The sequence below is a fragment of the Girardinichthys multiradiatus genome, chromosome 4 (assembly GCF_021462225.1).
Source record: "Girardinichthys multiradiatus isolate DD_20200921_A chromosome 4, DD_fGirMul_XY1, whole genome shotgun sequence".
In the NCBI taxonomy this organism is placed as follows: Eukaryota; Metazoa; Chordata; class Actinopteri; order Cyprinodontiformes; family Goodeidae; genus Girardinichthys; species Girardinichthys multiradiatus.
Genome location: NC_061797.1, coordinates 9,867,182 through 9,886,443, shown reverse-complemented (window position 1 = coordinate 9,886,443; position 19,262 = coordinate 9,867,182). Strand labels below are relative to the sequence as shown.

The 19,262-nt window shown below is 39.1% G+C and overlaps 2 protein-coding genes across 4 annotated transcripts in view; both read left to right on the top strand.

The window, feature by feature from the left end:
• phkb (phosphorylase kinase, beta) overlaps nt 1–19,262 on the top strand; it is a 121,300-nt gene that overhangs the window by 83,635 nt on the left and 18,403 nt on the right. For all 3 annotated transcript variants that reach the window (XM_047362465.1, XM_047362462.1, XM_047362463.1), the window contains 2 exons: nt 417–510; nt 16,277–16,360. In XM_047362465.1, coding sequence (XP_047218421.1) covers nt 417–510; nt 16,277–16,360 — 178 coding nt within the window. The remainder of the gene's footprint in view (nt 1–416; nt 511–16,276; nt 16,361–19,262) is intronic.
• LOC124866601 (trichohyalin-like) lies at nt 6,807–13,815 on the top strand. The gene is made up of 2 exons (XM_047362466.1): nt 6,807–11,143; nt 12,508–13,815. Exons 1-2 carry the CDS (start codon nt 8,860–8,862, stop codon nt 12,759–12,761), a joined length of 2,538 nt encoding a protein of 845 aa, XP_047218422.1. The 5' UTR covers nt 6,807–8,859; the 3' UTR covers nt 12,762–13,815.

Genomic DNA, 19,262 nt, shown 5'->3' with positions numbered 1-19,262 from the left:
AAATAAACTCCCAACACAAGTTTTCATCCATTAATCAATTTCTTTTCTTTCTAATAGTCTTATAAGTATCGACTTGATTAAATAATCTGTCAGCATATTCATTGTCATTGCATATCATTTACAACCTGTGCTGTGCCAGTTTTTGACATCTTTTTAATTACCTCCTGTTCTCCTTGTTTACATTAAATGCATTTAATATTTAAATATATCTTCAAGCTGGCATAAGATTGAGCAGAGTCAAAAGAATATAAATAATAAAAAACAAACATATTTGAGTTAAGTAACTACAGTATAAGGAAAATTAATCATCATGTACATTTCAGATGAGCGTTAATTCAGCTCCAAACATGTAAAACCCCTCATTGCTCTGTTACACAAAGCATAATGGACTGTAATTTGTTTCTCTGTCTCTGTAGACTCCAGGTGTTTTTGAACACGTATGGAATTCAGACTCAGACACCTCAGCAAGTTGAGCCAATCCAGATCTGGCCTCAGAAGGAACTTGTCAAGGTAATTTTTAAAGAAGCCTCACCCAGTCAACAACTTTTGCACAAATCCACACAATCCTTTTCACGAGCCTCCTGTTCCCGTCTTCAAAAACAAATTTTTCAAGTATTTGGGCATGTTGGAGTTTTCTCTTTGTACTTTTCACAGTGGAAGAGAGAACTGGGAAGACAGAGCAATTGAGCTCTGAACAAAGTATTTTAATTTTTTTTTTTTATTAAACGTACTAACTTGCTTCTTCCAGTGGACGTACTTACATTTTCTACATTGTTTCAAGAGTTAATGTTTTTACTTTAGTTGCTTACATTGAATATTATTTGCAGTTGTATTATACATTCTTATTCCCTTAGGTCGGCTTTTACCATGTTTAATCTTACCATGTGGTTAGTCATGTTAAGTTGGTCCAAATAAGCATCTGTTTAAGTTGCTTATTAATATAAGGAAGCTGGAATTGAACCCACAACTTTCAGATTGGAAGATGAGTACTACTCCCACTGAGTCACAGTCACCAAACTGTAGCAAGTTACTGCAACAAACCTTTACGTATTTGTTTAGTCTCATTCTTGCTTCGAATAAAAAATAAGTTAGGAACATTTGAAAAGCATTTGAATAGCTTTTTTCCATCAGCCTGACTGCACACAAATCAATCTGACAGTTAGCATTTATCTATCAGTATCCCAATAGATCCAGATTCAGTCAGTCCATGTGCTTGTCAGTCTATCCGTTTGTCCTATTTAGGTTTTTCCTCTTGATTGTCCCATTACTCACTGCAAAGCTGCAGACGCTGCAGTGAGTTATTAACCCAACAGTGATTCTTCTTGTTGATTGATCAGCATAAAGGTAAAGCCGCTACTACACCAAAGTGACAATCCATAAAGCTGCATAGTTTGCAGAATTATTCTCCAAAGCCTGCATTTCTCACTGTTGTGTTAGAGATGAAAGATTTATCTTGTGCTGAAGTCTAAAGAGACCTTTGAGTTTTCTTGCAACAGCTACATGTCGAGGTTAGCTTGATCAGATAGGTGCCTCTGAAGTATTTCTAAAAATAGTGAAACTGTAATTCCAAATTACAAAAACAATCTCAGTTTTTTATGTAGGATAGCATCTCTTGACATTGAGCAAGTTTACAATTATTTAACGCCGTCACAAACAACAAAATCCCTGTTTTCATATTAAATCATTATGCTCTGCTATCAGGCATGTAAGTACTTGATAAAATCCAAACCCTTTTAGATAAGATACTTGGATTGTGATCTGTGCAGATTTAACTTTTACTAAAAAAATCACAACCTTTGCACCATTAAAACAATAACAAATAAAACAAAACAGAATTAAATACAAATGTACGATGATATTTAAGGAGATCTGAAGAAAAAGCACATTTGAATACGAATGTCTTACGCTGCTTTTCAGTTAGGTCACAACTTAAAGGAAACAAAGGAAGCTGTTTTTAATCTGCTCAAGTTTCATATTTGGTCTTTGGGATTGATTGTAGATTTTGGTTTATGCAACTGATGGCTTGAGTTGGAGATTCTGGCTTCAACAATTCAGTAACATAGAAAGGAGTTTGACCATGACCATGGTCCTATAGTCTGGATTTTAAAAAGGATTTCTAAAATGAACAGGTAAACAGTGCAAAAAATAAAACAGAAGTGATAAGTAAGATATTCTGTTGGGGCTCGTTAAGAATCTTTCTGCAGAGTTTTGGACCAAATGAGGGTGGTCAATGTATCTTTTGCTGATACATATGCAAAGTACAACAGTCTAGATTAGAGACAATAATAGTATGAATAACCATCTCAAGTTCCTGTTTAGACACCAATCTTCTTAGTTTGGCAATATTTCACTAATGACAACAGTTTCAGGCAATTTGTTCTGATTGACCTTCAAGAGAATTGATTGGTCACAAACAACACCTAAATTCCTCAAGTTTGACTTGATGACCGAATTTAAATGTCCAGTCTATTGCATGTTTAGAGGAACCGTACTCTCTGGGGCAATTATCATCCACTCTGTCTTGAATAACTTTTGGTAAACCTTTACAGCTGAATGCGAACCATAAAAGTGATAGAAGATATGAAATGTATCTGTCCAAGAGGGTAAATATATAGCAAAAATATAGCCTGGGAGTAACCTGCATATTAAATATGTATAAACTGGCATGAAATGGTTTATATGTCCACTGAAGCTTTGTTTGAAAGGTAAGATCTAAACCACTGGTAAACAGTTTCAGAGGTCCCCATTAAACTATAAGGCCCTTTATTAAGATTGTTGGATTTAGAGTGTTAAGGGCTACTGTAAAGTCTAGCAAATCTAAAACAGTAAAGTAACACTAAAGTTTCTGCAGCCATCATGACATAACTTGGAGTCTTTACCCCGAGGCATGGAATGGGCAAGATTGTGCAGATTCATTAATTGTTGCCACTGCAGTCCAGCACAGAATGCTATTTTCATCCTTTCGAACTTGCTTCTTGCACATTACCTGCGGTAGTCCCGTCGGTGGTTCTCCTGGGGTTCCTGCGCTTTGGGGGACCTTTAGATGTCTGTGGCTCGGATCTCCTCAGTGTCCGTCCAGGGACCATGGGGCAGGCCTGTGGGTCCTCACACTCGCTATTGCATATTTTTGTGGAGAAACCTTGTATACAAAAGCACGTCCACACCCATACTCACAGGTGTTAAGCTTCAGGTGTTGACAGATACACAGATGTTCTATATTGGGCTGCACCTCTCACTAAGTACATTTTATATTCAGAATTACCATGTACTATTTTGTTAAAAAAACAAACAAAAAAACAGCTGCAGGTGTATAAGCAAGCAGGGTCTTCATCCTTCTTTCTCTCCTCCACTCTTTCCTCCTTTTCTCCCCTTTTCCCCCCATCTCTCTCTTTTTTGAGCTTATTTTTTCCTTTTCATTTCAGTCTCCGTGTCCGTAACAATTGAAATATTCCCAAAGAAGTTTATAATAAAGTTTATTTTATAAATATCAAGCAGAGCTTTAAAGCATTAGCTGTGATGCTCCGCTTGTGAAAGTAAATCTGTTGGGCAATTTCTTGGCACTCAGAAAACAATTCTGAGCAAAACTCTGCCGGACAGGACACAGTAAAAAAAAAAAAATAGGTTTTGCATATTATGCCACATTGTTGCTAATTAGCATAACTATGATTTTTTTTTTTTTTCAAAACTCTAATGATTAAGAATGACTCAAAAAACATCCAGGAAATGAGATTTAGTCTCTGCAAGCAACAGTTTCAGAGATAATTACATAAATGCATTTTACGTTATAACAGCAGGATCTAGTGGTGAAACTTAAATTTTTTTATGTACCTAGGTAGCACAATTCCGCGTATGATCTGTAATTTCCCCAACAAAATCTTTCAAATTCATTGAGTTCAAATGTAAAATGTGAGATAGCATATAAGCCACAACCACTTTTTAATCATATTAAAAGTATGTCCTGAGCTCAAGTTCTTGAGCATGTGGACCAAGTTGCGTGTCAATCCATCAATCCGTTATGCAGATATAAACTTCTGGTGCCTATAGCGCCCCCTATTATTGAATGTGTATCAAACTCAATGTATAGGCACAATAGCTCATTCTCTATCAGGTTCTCCTATCTTGTTTGGAAATCATAAAATATGGCAGAAATATAGTCAATTAACTTTTGTGCTAGTTTGCGAATAAGGTTTGTCCGTATGTAGCTTTAACAACTTTCAAACATTTGACAAAGATTTCATACCATTGTGTCCCGCTAACTATGTACATAGTTTTATCTTGATTGAGCTCAAAATGTAGGAGGAGTTGTGGAAAATGGGTTTTGCCTTTGTCGCGACGTAAGAAAATATTTTGTTTGGCGGAAGTGGGAGTGACCAATTACAAAGTGATGCAGAATCATCCAAGGAACAAGGTGATATAAACATTTGGAGTGTGGGACTTACGGTTTGGAAGTTATAAGCCCAAACGGGTTGTCATACGTAATAGCGTCCCCTAGTTGTTAGAGGGTCTGAATGTTAGTGTCTGAGTAGCGGTTGCGATTCCCTACTAGATTGCTATGTCAGTTTCTTCCCAGCATTTTCTGGTTCCTGCGCCAAACGGCTTTTAGCGGAGAATAATAATAATAATAATAATAATACTAATAATGAAAAAATGAAGCAAAAACAAGAGGGTTCCCTGCTCCACTGGGAGCAGGCGAACGGCCATGCAAGGCATGGCCTTCACCTGCTCTCGTGGGCTTGGAACCGTAATTAAATGTTGTTGTAGCTCAGTTCAAAGAACTGTTGTAGATGCTGATGGCTGTGGGCAAGAAGGATCTCCTGTAGCGCTCCGTCTTACAGCAGATCTGAAGAAGCCTCTGACTGAAGACACTCTGTTGTTGTACAACAGTCTGATGAAGAGGATGCTCAGGGTTCTCCATAATGTTTATGAAGAATCCTTCTTTGCACTATGTTCTCCCGAAGTTCCAGAGGAGCCCCCAGAACAGAGCCAGCCTTCTTTATTAACTTGAGCTTTTTTAAGTCCCTGGCTCTGATGCTGCTTCCCCAGCAGATAATGGTAGAAGAGATCACACTCTCCACCACAAACCTGTAGAAGATATGCAGCATCTGCAAACACTGAAGAACCTAAGCTCCCTCACGAAGTACGGTCTCCTCTGTCCCTTCTTGTAGAGGGCTTCACAGTTGCATCTCCACTCTAGTCTGTTGTCCAGGTGAACACCGAGGTATTTATACTCCTCCACCACCTCTTCTCCCATGATGGAAATAGTTTTTGACTTATTCCTGTTTCTCTTAAAATCTACAATCATCTTCTTTGTTTTATTCAAGTTCAAAATGAGATGATTGTTTCCACACCATACCACAAAGCGGTCCACCACCTTCCTGTACTCAGCTTCTTGTCCATCTCTGATCCACCCCACAACTGCAGAATCATCCGAGAATTTCTGCAGATGACAGGAGTCTGTCTTGTACTGGAAGTCTGAGGTGTACAGGGTGAAAAGGAATGGTGAGAGTACAGTCCCCTGTGGTGCTCCTGTACTGCTGACTACCTGGTTAGACTCATAACCCTTCAGTCTCACAAACTGTGGTCTGTTTGTCAGGTAGTCTTTGATCCAGGAGATTGTTGAGGCCTCCACCTGAGTCTTCTGGAGTTTCTGACAAAGCAAATCAGGTTGGATTGTATTAAATGCACTGGAGAAATCAAAGAACATGATCCTCACAATGCTACTGGCCTTGTCCAGATGACAGTGGGTTTGTTGAAGCAGGTGTATGATGGCATGAACTCCAACTCCACAGCGATAAGCAAACTGAAGGAGGTCTTGATAGTTTATTGTTTACTTACTCAGGTGGGCCAACAGGAGTCTCTCTAGGACCTTCATGATGTGAGATGTCAGGGCAACAGGTCTATAGTCATTGAGGACTGATGGGTGAGTTTTCTTTGTACCAGAACAAGACAGGAGGTCTTCCACAACACTGGAACCTTCTTCTGGGCCAGGCTAAGGTTGAAGATGTGCTGCAGAATCCCACAGAGCTGCTCTGCACAGGCCTTCAGGACTCTAGGGCTGACATGATCTGGACCTGCAGCCTTATTCCAGTTCAGTCTCTCCAGTCATCTATTGACCTGACTTCTTGAGACACACAGGTGGAAGAAGGGGGCAAAGGGAGCATCAGCATCTTCTGATTAGGTTGAAGACCAGAAGCAGAAGGGTCCATGTCTGAGGTGGAAGATAAAACATTTGAGGTTTGATAGGAAAGCTCTGGGTCTGTGAGATGTCTTTTTAGCTGTGAGCAGGAGAGAAGAAGCTGAGCTTGTTTCTGAACTAAACCTATTGAAGAATGTGTTTAGTTTATCAACTCTGTCCAGACCTTCATCGGTCCAGTCGTACTTCTGCTTGAAGCATGTGATCTTCTTCATCCCTGACCACACGTCTATACATATAGATGTGTGCATATATACGTGTGTGTGTGATAAATATATATATATATATATATATATATATATATATATATGACATAGTCCCTCCATGGCTAGGAGGCTGGGGTGAATTATCAAAATAAACCATTAAAAATGTATAAATTAATATAATCATATTAAAATAATATATAGCAAGATGCTGCATATCTTCTATATGTCTGTTGTGGAGAGTGTGATCTCTTCTGCCATCATCTGCTGGGCTAGCAGCATCAGAGCCAGGGACTTAAAAAGCTCAACAAGATAATAAAGAAGGCTGGCTCTGTTCTGGGGACTCCTCTGGAACCTCTGGAGATCATTGTTCAAAGAAGGATTATTCATAAAATGAAGAACATTATGGAGAACCCTGAGCATCCTCTTCATCAGACTGTCGCTTCATCTGCTGTAAGACAGACCACTACAGGAGATCTTTCCTGTCCGCAGCCATCAGTATCTATACCGGGGAAAACAACATTTGATACACTGCCGATTTTGCAGGTTTTCCAACTTGCAAAGCATGTAGTCTTTAATTTTTTATCATACTCATTGACTTTGAGTAACAGAATCCAAAACATTGTGTGATATTTACATAATTAATTTGCATTTTATTGCATGACATAAGTATTTGATACATCAGAAAAACAAAACGTATTATTTGGTACAGAAAAGTTTGCAACTACAGATATAAGATGTTTCCTGTAGTTCTGGATGATGTTTGCACACACTGCAGCAGGGATTTTGGACCACTCCTCATGATCATTGATGCTCCATGAGGTGAGATCTTGCATGGAGCCCCAGACTGAGGGAGACTGACCGTCATCTTGAACTTCTTCCATTTTTCTTTTAATTGCGCCAACAGTTATTGCCTTCTAACCAAGCTGCTTGGCTGTTTTCCTGTAACCCATCCCTGCCTTGTTCAGGACTAAAATGCTAATTAATTACTTAAACATCACACAATGTGATTTTCTGGATTTTTGTTTCAGATTCCGTCACTCACAGATGAAGAGCATCTATGATCAAAATTAAAGACTTCTACATGCAAAGTCGGCCGTGTATCAAATACTTGTTCTCTCCGCTGTACAACAGCTGTTTGAAGAAACCTGTATGAAATGATATACAGCAACAGTTAATTTCCCTTTGGGATAATTAAAGTTTTTTTTTTTTTATTAATAATCATAGTCATATATTAGTGAAAAAATATATTTAGTCTGCTATGTGAGTGAGATTAACTAACACATATGCTACCAAATTGTGCTCAAATGGCACCTTTGGTGGTTAGGAGGAAGGTAAGGATGTGAGTTGTAGATCTTGTGCTGTCTGATGGTGAAGAAAAACCTTGGCTGTTGCTCCAGTAGCCGAACCGAAGCAGAGACACTCGCTGAAGTGTACAAATATACAGAAACATTAATAAAGCAGATGTTTTCGTAGACATCTCTAAGAACTAACGTATAATTATACTGAGAAGCAGATGCTGACATTGGGTAATAATTGAACAGGTGAAACAATGTCTGAGCAGGTGAGCTTTAAAAATATTTTTGTATTAGGTACATACCTTTCTTAATCTTTGTATCGAATGATATGAAAACATTTATTTCTAGAAATGTATGTTAATATCTCATGTGCACTTTTACATAGAGCTGAACAGTCCAGCCAAAAGAACTAGTGCATATAAACTAGATACGTAGCATTATACATTGGTCAGTGTGTGATCTTGCAAGGCACTTCACCAAATTTATTAGCACGTAGAAAGACTAAAGGGAATGGTTTACATTTTGCCTTTGGCTCTTTAACGTCGCCATGGCAACAGCACAAGGTGTGTGGTTGCTATCAATGCCTTGGTTGAAGGTAGACAAGAATCCCTGGGATGGATGGATAAATTGTAAAGGAAGCATTAACGCTACTACTAAAGCTAAGTTGAGTAGTCTTCCACCAGAGAAAGGAAATGGGCAATTGTTTGGCAAACACCAAATGTCTCTATAATTCATTATATAGAATTGTTTGGACATTTTCAAAGATCAAAACACCTTTGCTACAGTGTAACATCACGTTTATTCTGTGCAATCTGGTCAAAACTTTTATTTTAAGAAAAAGCCTTATAAAGCTGAATTATTTGGTTATTCTCTAATAACTTCTGACCTGTTTTAAAGTTTAGTATAGTGGAATGTATGTGCATTAGCTTCTAAAGAACACAAACAAATTTAAAAAATGCCTTGAAAAAATCCCCCTTCTGCCAGGTGATGATGTCATAAAGCACACTTGCTGTGTGGTCGGTGCTTGTCAAACATTCTATAAAAGATCAAAGCAAGCTTCTTTCATAACTTGCTTTAGACACGCTAGCATCAACATCAGATTGAGAGAGCAATCACAGCGATATTTTTACAGGTTGAACGAACCAGAGACAGAAGCAAGACAGAGATGAATTACTTTGAATTAAACGGCAAGCCTTCCAGGATGGACCAAACTAAAGAAAAGACACAACATGCAGAAAGGAAGAAACCATTAAGACATGAGACACAAATGCCCCAAAACCCATCTGAAAACCAGAGAGCTGGTTTGAAAAATCATGAACAAGCTTTTTCAAGCAAAAGGCAGATAATTCTCAGTCAGTGTGTGAGTCATCAAAGTAAGGTTGTTCCATGTGATTTACAACATAAGCCGAGTAAGCCAAAGAATACTGCTCTTGAAGTAGACAGACATCGCGAGAATTGTAAAAAAATTGTGTATGATATTCTGGTTGATATAGGGAAAAAAGAAGCTTTCAAGCTGAAACAAAGGGAGAACAACCTACTTCGAACTGCGGAAGACAAGGAATTGGCTAAGAAATTTAAAGAAAAACAGATGAAAAAGAAGGCTGTGGCAAAGAAGCCTCTGGATGACACGTCGGCTTGCAAGATAGGATCTAAAAAGCAGACAGAGATGGACATTTACTGGATTGAGGAGCAGGAAACACAGATACTCATCACAGACAATGAATTTGAGTTGGACCAAGACTTGGAGAAACCAAATAATCATTTACTGACAACTCTCTCAAAACATTCGAACCAAAAGTGTGTCTCCAGCATAACACAGAGGGAAACATGCCAGCCTGTTAGTGAGGGAAGGAAAGATGTTAAATCCATATTAGGGATTCTGCAAAGTGAGCGCAAGAATACCCTTCCAGAAAAGGACAGATTTCGCAACAAATGCAAAGAAATTGTGTATGACCAACTGACCGATATAAAGAAGAAAGAAGCTGCCGACAAGGCTCTTATGGAGGAAACCCTAGTTAAAAATATGGCAAAGAAGGAGATTGCTTTAAAACTACGTGACGAAATGGACAAAGAAAAACAGGCTGTAACTAAAAAGTTTCTGTTCAACGCATGGGACGCACAAATTCAACATAAACAGCAGAAGAAAAGGGAAATGGCTGAGATTGAAAGGAAAGAGAGGCAAGATGTAATTGAATCAGAGAGGTTGTATCAAATTGAGCAAAATGAAAAGAGGAGATATAAATCTCCTAACTTGTGTGAAGCTAATTCCAACCGTGTTTCTGTAAAAGATGAAGGTTACAAACAGTTGAAAAAAGCGGTGTCACCTCAAAAACAGCAGAAAATCATCGTGCAGGATGTGTTTCAGTTTGAGTACACGAACGAACAAAACCTAATGCAGAGGGAAACATGCCAGCCTGTTAGTGAGGGAAGGAAAGGCGTTCAATCCATATCAGAGTTTCTGCAAAATGAGCGCAAGAATCCCCTTCCAGAAAAAGTCAGATTTCGCAAAAAATGCACACAAATTGCGTATGACCAATTGACCGATATAAAGAAGAAAGAAGCTGCCGACAAGGCTCTTATGGAGGAAACCCTAGTTAAAAATATGGCAAAGCAGGAGATTGCTTTAAAACTACGTGACGAAATGGACAAAGAAAAACAGGCTGTAACTAAAAAGTTTCTGTTCAACACATGGGATGCCCAAATTCAACATAAACAGCAGAAGAAAAGGGAAATGGCTGAGATTGAAAGGAAAGAGAGGCAAGATGTAATTGAATCAGAGAGGTTGTATCAAATTGAGCAAAATGAAAAGAGGAGATATAAATCTCCTAACTTGTGTGAAGCTAATTCCAACCGTGTTTCTGTAAAAGATGAAGGTGACAAACAGTTGAAAAAAGCGGTGTCACCTCAAAAACAGCAGGAAATCATCATGCAGGATGAGTTTCAGTTTGAGTACAACACGGACGAACAAAACCTAATGCAGAGGGAAACATGCCAGCCTGTTAGTGAGGGAAGGAAAGGCGTTCAATCCATATCAGAGTTTCTGCAAAATGAGCGCAAGAATCCCCTTCCAGAAAAAGTCAGATTTCGCAACAAATGCAAAGAAATTGCGTATGACCAATTGAACGATATAAAGAAGAAAGAAGATGCCGACAAGGCTCTTATGGAGGAAGCCCTAGTTAAAAATATGGCAGAGCAGGAGATTGCTCTAAAACTACGTGACAAAATGGACAAAGAAAAACAGGCTGTAACTAAAAAGTTTCTGTTCAACACATGGGATGCCCAAATTCAACATAAACAGCAGAAGAAAAGGGAAATGGCTGAGATTGAAAGGAAAGAGAGGCAAGATGTAATTGAATCAACGAGGTTGTATCAAATTGAAAAAGAGAAAAATATCCAGCTGAAGAGGAAAAAACAGGCTGTTTATTGTGAAGCCCAGGCTGCTTTACTAGATGCAAGACCACGGAGAATTAACAATCGGTCAATCATTGGAATGAACGGGGCATTTCCTCCCCTTCCTCCATTATGTTCCAGTGTCAAATCTAACAAAGATTTTAAAAGTGTTGCTCCATTACCCAAACTTAATACTGATCATAATTCTTCACTGAATTCTCAGCAAGTCAACAAGCCTGTCAAACTGCCACCACTGAAACCCAACCCTGTACCCTCTCCACCTCGAAGAGGGACAGTGCAGCCAATAAACAAAAGTGTTGCTCCATTACCCAAACTTAATACTGACCAAAAACCTTTACTGAATCACCGCCCAGTAGTCAAAAATAATCCTGTCAAACTGCCACCACTGAATCCCAAACCTGTACCCTCTGCACCTAGAAAAGGGACAATAAACAAACAACCTTAAAACTCCTACAAATTCACCCACCTCTAAAATCTCTTCATTTTTAGTTTAACAGAAGTTACAATGATTAAACATTAACTCTTTTTATACTTATCATCCACTGCCCAAATGGAAAATACTTTTGCAGTATTTTACACTTATTACCTTTTTCTACCTGTGTCGCCTTGCGTTTGAGTGTTGGTCAGTGAAAATGTGAGGGGATGAAAGGATGCTTTGATAAGCGGCTGGTGCATTTAGTCATTGGTATTCAGCACACAGAAAGGATTGGATGCAGAGGTTCTTCCAATCTCCCTTCACTTTTCTTTCTCTGCATGTCTGAAAGCATTGGCTTGCAAAGCTTTTTCAATCTTACTTCTTGGTTTTATATAATTGTTTTATATTAGACATTCACTGTAATTTGCAAAGTTAAATGAATTCTTCTCCTTTAAACATGGGTTCTCGCCAGGTGCTCCGGCTTCCCCATAAAAGCCTACCAACATGCATTTTAGGAATATTGGAAACTCTAAATCGCCTTTAGTTTTGAGTATGTGCATAGTTGTTTGTTTGGTTCAGTTTTCCTTTGATATACAGATCTTCAGATGGCCACCGATCCATCTGAAGATAGGTACCAGCCACCTCCCTGTGACCATGCACGGATAAGGCGGGCATCAAAAATGGTTGAAAGATGAAAACATACACAGGAGTAGTAGAGCACCCCCTTTTGGATGCTTAAATTTGACCGATATAAAGAAGAAAGAAGATGCTGACAAGGCTCTTATGGAGGAAATCCTAGTTAAAAATATGGCAAAGCAGGAGATTGCTCTAAAACTACATGACAAAATGGACACAAAAAAACAGGCTGTAACTAAAAAGTAAGATGTAATTGAATCAGCGAGGTTGTATCAAATTGAAAAGAGAAAAATATCCAGCTGAAGAGGAAAAAACAGGCTGTTTATTGTGAAGCCCAGGCTGCTTTACTAGATGCAAGACCACGGAGAATTAACAATCTGTCAATCATTGGAATGAACGGGGCATTTCCTCCCCTTCCTCCATTATGTTTCAGTGTCAAATCTAATAAAGATTTTAAAACTGTTGCTCCATTACCCAAACTTAATACTGATCATAATTCTTCACTGAATTCTCAACAAGTCAACAAGCCTGTCAAACTGCCACCACTGAATCCCAAACCTGTACCCTCTGCACTTAGAAAAGGGACAATAAACAAACAACCTTAAAACTTCTAAAAATTCACCCACCTCTAAAATCTCTTCATTTTTAGTTTAACAGAAGTTACAATGATTAAACATTAACTCTTTTTATACTTATCATCCACTGCCCAAATGGAAAATACTTTTGCAGTATTTTACACTTATTACCTTTTTCTACCTGTGTCGCCTTGCGTTTGAGTGTTGGTCAGTGAAAATGTGAGGGGATGAAAGGATGCTTTGATAAGCGGCTGGTGCATTTAGTCATTGGTATTCAGCACACAGAAAGGATTGGATGCAGAGGTTCTTCCAATCTCCCTTCACTTTTCTTTCTCTGCATGTCTGAAAGCATTGGCTTGAAAAGCTTTTTCAATCTTACTTCTTGGTTTTATATAATTGTTTTATATTAGACATTCACTGTAATTTGCAAAGTTAAATGAATTCTTCTCTTTTAAACATGGGTTCTCGCCAGGTGCTCCGGCTTCCCCATAAAAGCCTACCAACATGCATTTTAGGAATATTGGAAACTCTAAATCGCCTTTAGTTTTGAGTATGTGCATAGTTGTTTGTTTGGTTCTGTTTTCCTTTGATATACAGATCTTCAGATGGCGACCGATCCATCTGAAGATAGGTACCAGCCACTTCCCTGTGACCATGCACGGATAAGGCGGGCATCAAAAATGGTTGAAAGATGAAAACATACACAGGAGTAATAGAGCACCCCCTTTTGGATGCTTAAATTTGTTGCAGTTTTTTCGAGATGGAAGAATAAGACTAGAGTGCAGCCTTGATTGGCTCATGTCCGGCATAGCAACTTGTATGTGTAGAATGACAGAAGGTGAAGGACACAATTTTCTTTATTTCTGTTGTGTTGAACTATGGTGTGTATAAATAAAATGAGGTCAGTAACTTAACTTGTCTAAAAATTCTTTTAGATTCCAGATTACAATAGATAAGTATTCCCATATCCACAGTAAATGTAAAAACGTAAATAAAAAAATGCTAGGTTTATTCACGTAAAATTCATTTTGTTGTGCTGAGCCTATTTTTTTAAACAGCCCAGACCTAAATTAAATTGTAGAGATCTGTGTACCAGCTTTTCCCATCCAACCTGATGGAGCTCAAGAGGTTCTGCGACAAGGACAGTGTGAACTGTCCAAGGATAGGTGTTCCAAGCTTGTAGCATCATATTCAAGAAGAACTGAGACTGGAATTACCGCCAAAGGTACTCCAACCAACTACTGAGCAAAGCATGTGAATGCTTATTAATGTAATTTCTTAAGTGTTTATTTTATATATTTGCAAAAATGTTTAAAATAAAATAAAACTAATTTACCTTTTCATTATTGGCAATGCTCTTTTAGTGGTAAACACCTTTATCTTGTCCTATTGCCAGCAAATAAAGCTCAAAGCTCTGTCTGAATACTTGCTCTCAAAACCTTTGCCTGACAGCTTCGGTCTTTCTGGCTGACAAATATTATTTATATTTCTTACTTTTTCTTACTTTATAACCCACACATTTGATGTACTATTTTCTGAGAATCTGAAGTTTGGGCTTTCAGTAGCTGTAAGCAATAATCTTCCAAATTAACAGAAATAAATGCATGAAATCACACTGTTTGTAATTAATCGAAGTTTCAGTATTTGAATTCAACTGAAATAAATACATTTTTCATGATAGACTTGTTTACTGCGATGCTCCCATATTGGTAAGCTTTTGAATGTGAATGATCTCTGTTAATATTTCCATATAAAATAGCCACCAGCTATAAAATCTATATATATATATATATATATATATATATATATACAAAAACACGAGATAGGCTTACCTCTACAAACACAAAGTTCTACTTCACAGATAGAAAACTTGAGGTTTTTAAAGTTATGTGAAATGTTTTATCTCATTAGGCCCTAAAAAGTGGCTCCTACTAACTTTGAGCAGCGTTTTGATATTTAAAGGGAAAAAGGCTTTTCAAAAATCTGCAAAGCATGTTAACAGGAGAATGACAATAATGCCATAAGGACAATTGTTTTGTTTCATTAGACTGTAACCAATGAGCTTTTTAAAAATTACTCTTTAATACTTTAAAAATTTGTGGTCATCTCATTTTCAGTCTTTAATAATGTGAGTGTAATGGCATGAATATTGGCCATGTCAACATCTTTGTTGTTTCTAAGAGAGCATAGAAATAACCAAGATGCCATACAAAAATGAAACATTTTTTGGGTTCTTGTACAGCTTGTTTAGATTAATTTGAAAATAGGTTCAAGCCCTCAGTTTCACTAACATTTTCAAGCATCCTGCATGCCAAAGTGAATGAATCTTCATGAGCCCAGACAGAGTGTATTTTTAGTGTTGCATGAGATTAATTGATTATGGTTGTTATTATTAGTTACTGGGTCATTACTTCTATATTTAAGTGACGGTTGTGTTAAGCTGTAGGTGTGGCACACGTGTGCTATACATGACATGATATCTGTGGCGTTCATTCGGTGGAGTTTTCTACATTTCCAAAACATGGTTGCCTGCCTTATCTGATGAAATTGTGTTGGCTTCAGTGTCAAATGTGTTATAAGGCACTGCGAGAGCGTTATTTTTCTATGGCATTGTGCCTTTTTGTACCAGTGAAACGATAGTCCGATACACTCTAGTGTGAAGGGGGAAGAAGGACAAATCTTTCCTCACTCTTTTTACCTTACAGTAGCTACCCTACATGTACCATCAGCTCTTCAAACAGAAAGCTTTCTCCATTTGATACCATGGAAATCATTTTATTTTCTTGATGTGTTAGCTTATTAATAATTCATAACTTTATGTGAGATGCAAGTTTAAATTACAATTCTTTATTAATTTAATGTCTTGTGTCTTGTTGCTTTATATTTGGGAGCTTACTTTTCTGTAATTGTTATGTGTTTTGTGACAGTAAAAGGCTTGCAAAGTTAGCACAAAAACATAGCTAACGGAATATCTATCAGTAATGAATGGGTATAGATACATTTAGCTATTTGGTAGTGAATAATGTTTCACGTGTCACATAGAAAATAAACGCATGCTGTTTATTTACTGTAATAAAAATGAATTTCCAACATTTATTCTTAATGGCTCAGTCTATGAATATATACTGTTTTAGACACCAGTTGTCTGGTGCTCATGGGTTTATGTTTGTCCATTGAGCATGCTGCTGATGGCAACACAGGGACTTTGATTACTGCTGAATTTCATAACTCAAACAATGACCTAATATCTGTTGCTGCTTTCTATTGTAAGGACAATATTTCAGCATATGAGTGACAGAATCACAAAATGCCTCAGTAGGACAGAGAGATATTAAGCTCACACTTTCATTACTGTGTGGAATGAAATAATGCCACGTGGCATTTCGAATAAACTGTGGTCTTTTCATTTTCAAAGTGGCACAGATCCAATCACAGGGATCAGTGTGGAAAGGTATGCTATGTAATGTTTTCTCTGTGAACAGAAAGGTCAGTGAGAGGATGCTGTGAATGCTGTGCACACTGATCAGGTGTTTGTGTTTCTGCAGGCATACCGTTTTCTAGCCGTCAATAAGAAGCTGGGTTTGAGTGGGCGTCCAGATAGACCAGTGGGCTGCATCGGGACCTGCAAGGTATTTGACTTTATACGTATATGTCCACACACACACACACACATACACCACTGGATGTGAATGCATATGTGCATTTATTTGTAGTTCTGCTGCATAGGTCAAGGGAGATCACTGATGCACACTGCACATATTGATCAGAACACATTTCTCTGAGCATAAAGCAAACGGCAACCACTAGGAAACAAAAGATAGCAAGCATTCTGTTTCAGAAGTGTTTCTCTTTCTTGAACATACAGATAGCATCAGTGATAAAACGTTACAACATTTTCTTATTCTAGCAGATTTAGAGTAATTTTACCAACCAAGTTGATAGAGAATTAGTACAGACATCTAAAGATTACACTGATGATAAGGAGGGTTTCCAACCTGAAAGACATGGAGCTCATCAGCAAATATAAAAAAAAAGCTGGTCAACAATTATAAATAGGTTATTATTTCTCTATTTTTAATAAACATTTTCCATTGATTATTGCGACGAGTATAACACATGTCATGGTATTTTTTTTATTTTTTATCTTTTCTCCTTTTCCTTTCATAAAAAATAGTAATAAAGCGAGATGGTAACATTACGGAAAAGTAACATCCCTGGTTGTGACACAGCAGAATACTGAATTCCACCCCACTGATCTCATTTTATACATACTACTCAGAATGCACATGTGTCAAAAACAAAACATTCAACTATGTTACAAGACTTGATTTTTTTTAAACAGCAGCTATATGGCAAAGAAAAGAAACAGTGTGAAAATGCAACTGTTTTTGTCCCATAAAGTTTTGCATATATCTTTTTAGTTTCAGAAAGAAAATCTCATTTTTATCATTTGTTTTCCTTACATGTTGTAAACAGTAAAAGTAATCCAAGCAAAAACATTTATAAAAACAGATCATGTTCAGTGTTTTTGACCTGAGTGAATAAAACCTCAAAGCTCCAAAAATCATGAGAAACCCGTTATTTACCTGTTTATTAGTTTCACCATATTCCACTATAACCACTTAGCTACAATCCGGTTGATTTTTGGTGTTGAATTCAAAACAGGATAATCATGAGGGATAATCTCAAATATTATTTGTATGGTATGATTGTAATGTATTGACCAGTTGTCTGAAGCCTCAAAGGAGGAAGATATGATTTTCTCCTTTTTTTTTTTTTTTTTACCATGTCCTGTCCGGCAGAGTTTTGCTCAGAATAGTTTTCTGAGTGCCAAGAAATTGCCCAACAGATTTACTTTCACAAGCGGAGCATCACAGCTAATGCTTTAAAGCTCTGCTTGATATTTATAAGAGAAACTTTATTATAAACTTCTTTGGGAATATTTCAATTGTTACGGACACGGAGACTGAAATGAAAAGGAAAAAAAAAGCTCAAAAAAGAGAGAGATGAGGGAAAAAGGGGAGAAAAGGAGGGAAGAGTGGAGGAGAGAAAGAAGGATGAAGAGAATACAAGATTACACCCTGCTTGCTTATACACCTGCAGCTGTTTTTTTGTTTTTTTAACAAAATAGTACACGGTAATTCTGAATATAAAATGTACTTAGTGAGAGGTGCAGCCCAATATAGAACATCTGTGTATCTGTCAACACCTGAAGCTTAACACCTGTGAGTATGGGTGTGGACGCGATTTTGTATACAAGGTTTCTCCACAAAAATATGCAATAGCAAGTGTGAGGACCCACAGGCCTGCCACATGGTCCCTGGACGGACACTGAGGAGATCCGAGCCACAGACATCTAAAGGCCCCCCAAAGCACAGGAACCCCAGGAGAACCACCGCCGGGACTACCGCAACCTCCCCAGAGAAGAGCAGTGGAGAGTCCCAGGGGAGCCACCCAGCAGCGACAGTGCAGAAGCCCCAGGGAGCCGCAGCGACGAGCCCACAGGCCCTGCCGGCAGCCGTCCACGCCCGAGCAGATCCAGCCATGGACCCAGAGGCCCAAGACCCCGGGACACAACACCCCCCAAGCAGAGGCCCGACAGAGCCCAGGGGGCCAGGCCCTGGCAAGCAGCCACCGGGAGTGAGCCAGCACACACCAAAGCACCCGGCCCGGACACCGAGAACCACAAGTACACCAGCGGGCAGAGACTCCAACCACTGGCAGGCAGTGTGGCGGGGAGGAAGCTGATCCAGGAGAGGGAGCAGTCCAAGACCCAACCTGTCACAAAAAAAACCAAAAAAAAAACAGGCACAAACAGTCACAATCACCCACTCCCACCCTCATGCATACACATAAAATCACTTCACTCACACCCATAAACAACAATGGACGTCATACACTCACTCACATTCCCCATGCATACTCTATACTCCCACGTCCAGTCGCCGGTACCCCTCCTGGGACAGAGGCTGGCAGATTGCGCCGGTGCTGCCCAGACCCGGGTGACCCCGGCCCAGCTACCGCTGCACCCCGCTCCCCCACCACGCAGCGTGCCGCAATGGCAAGGCAAGGGCCCCGCACAACGCCACCCCCGCCCACTGGCGCAACATGGCAGACCCCACCCAGCACCGCACCCACAACCGGACCCCCGACCCTGCACCATGACGGGACAAACTCATCCACCAAGAGGTCCCCGGCCAGCGGCAGGCACCCAGGGCCAGTGACCCCACCACGCCCCCCTCAGCAACAAAAAACACTACATCACAGCCACTGCAACGACCGCCCAGGGAGAAACACTATCCAGCTCAGCTCCACCATCGCCGCCCAGCCGATCCAAACGCCAGTGACCCCACGCCCTAGAAGTGGACACAACCCCTCCACCCCACAGGCCGCAGCCCCTCCACGCCATAAAAACTGATACTCCTTTGATATTGTTTTACCATCTGTTGACAGATGCCTGTATTGGAAACAAGCTGTAAATAAAAATAATAGGAAACTAAACCTGCCAGTGCTATGAATAATTTCAGGCTT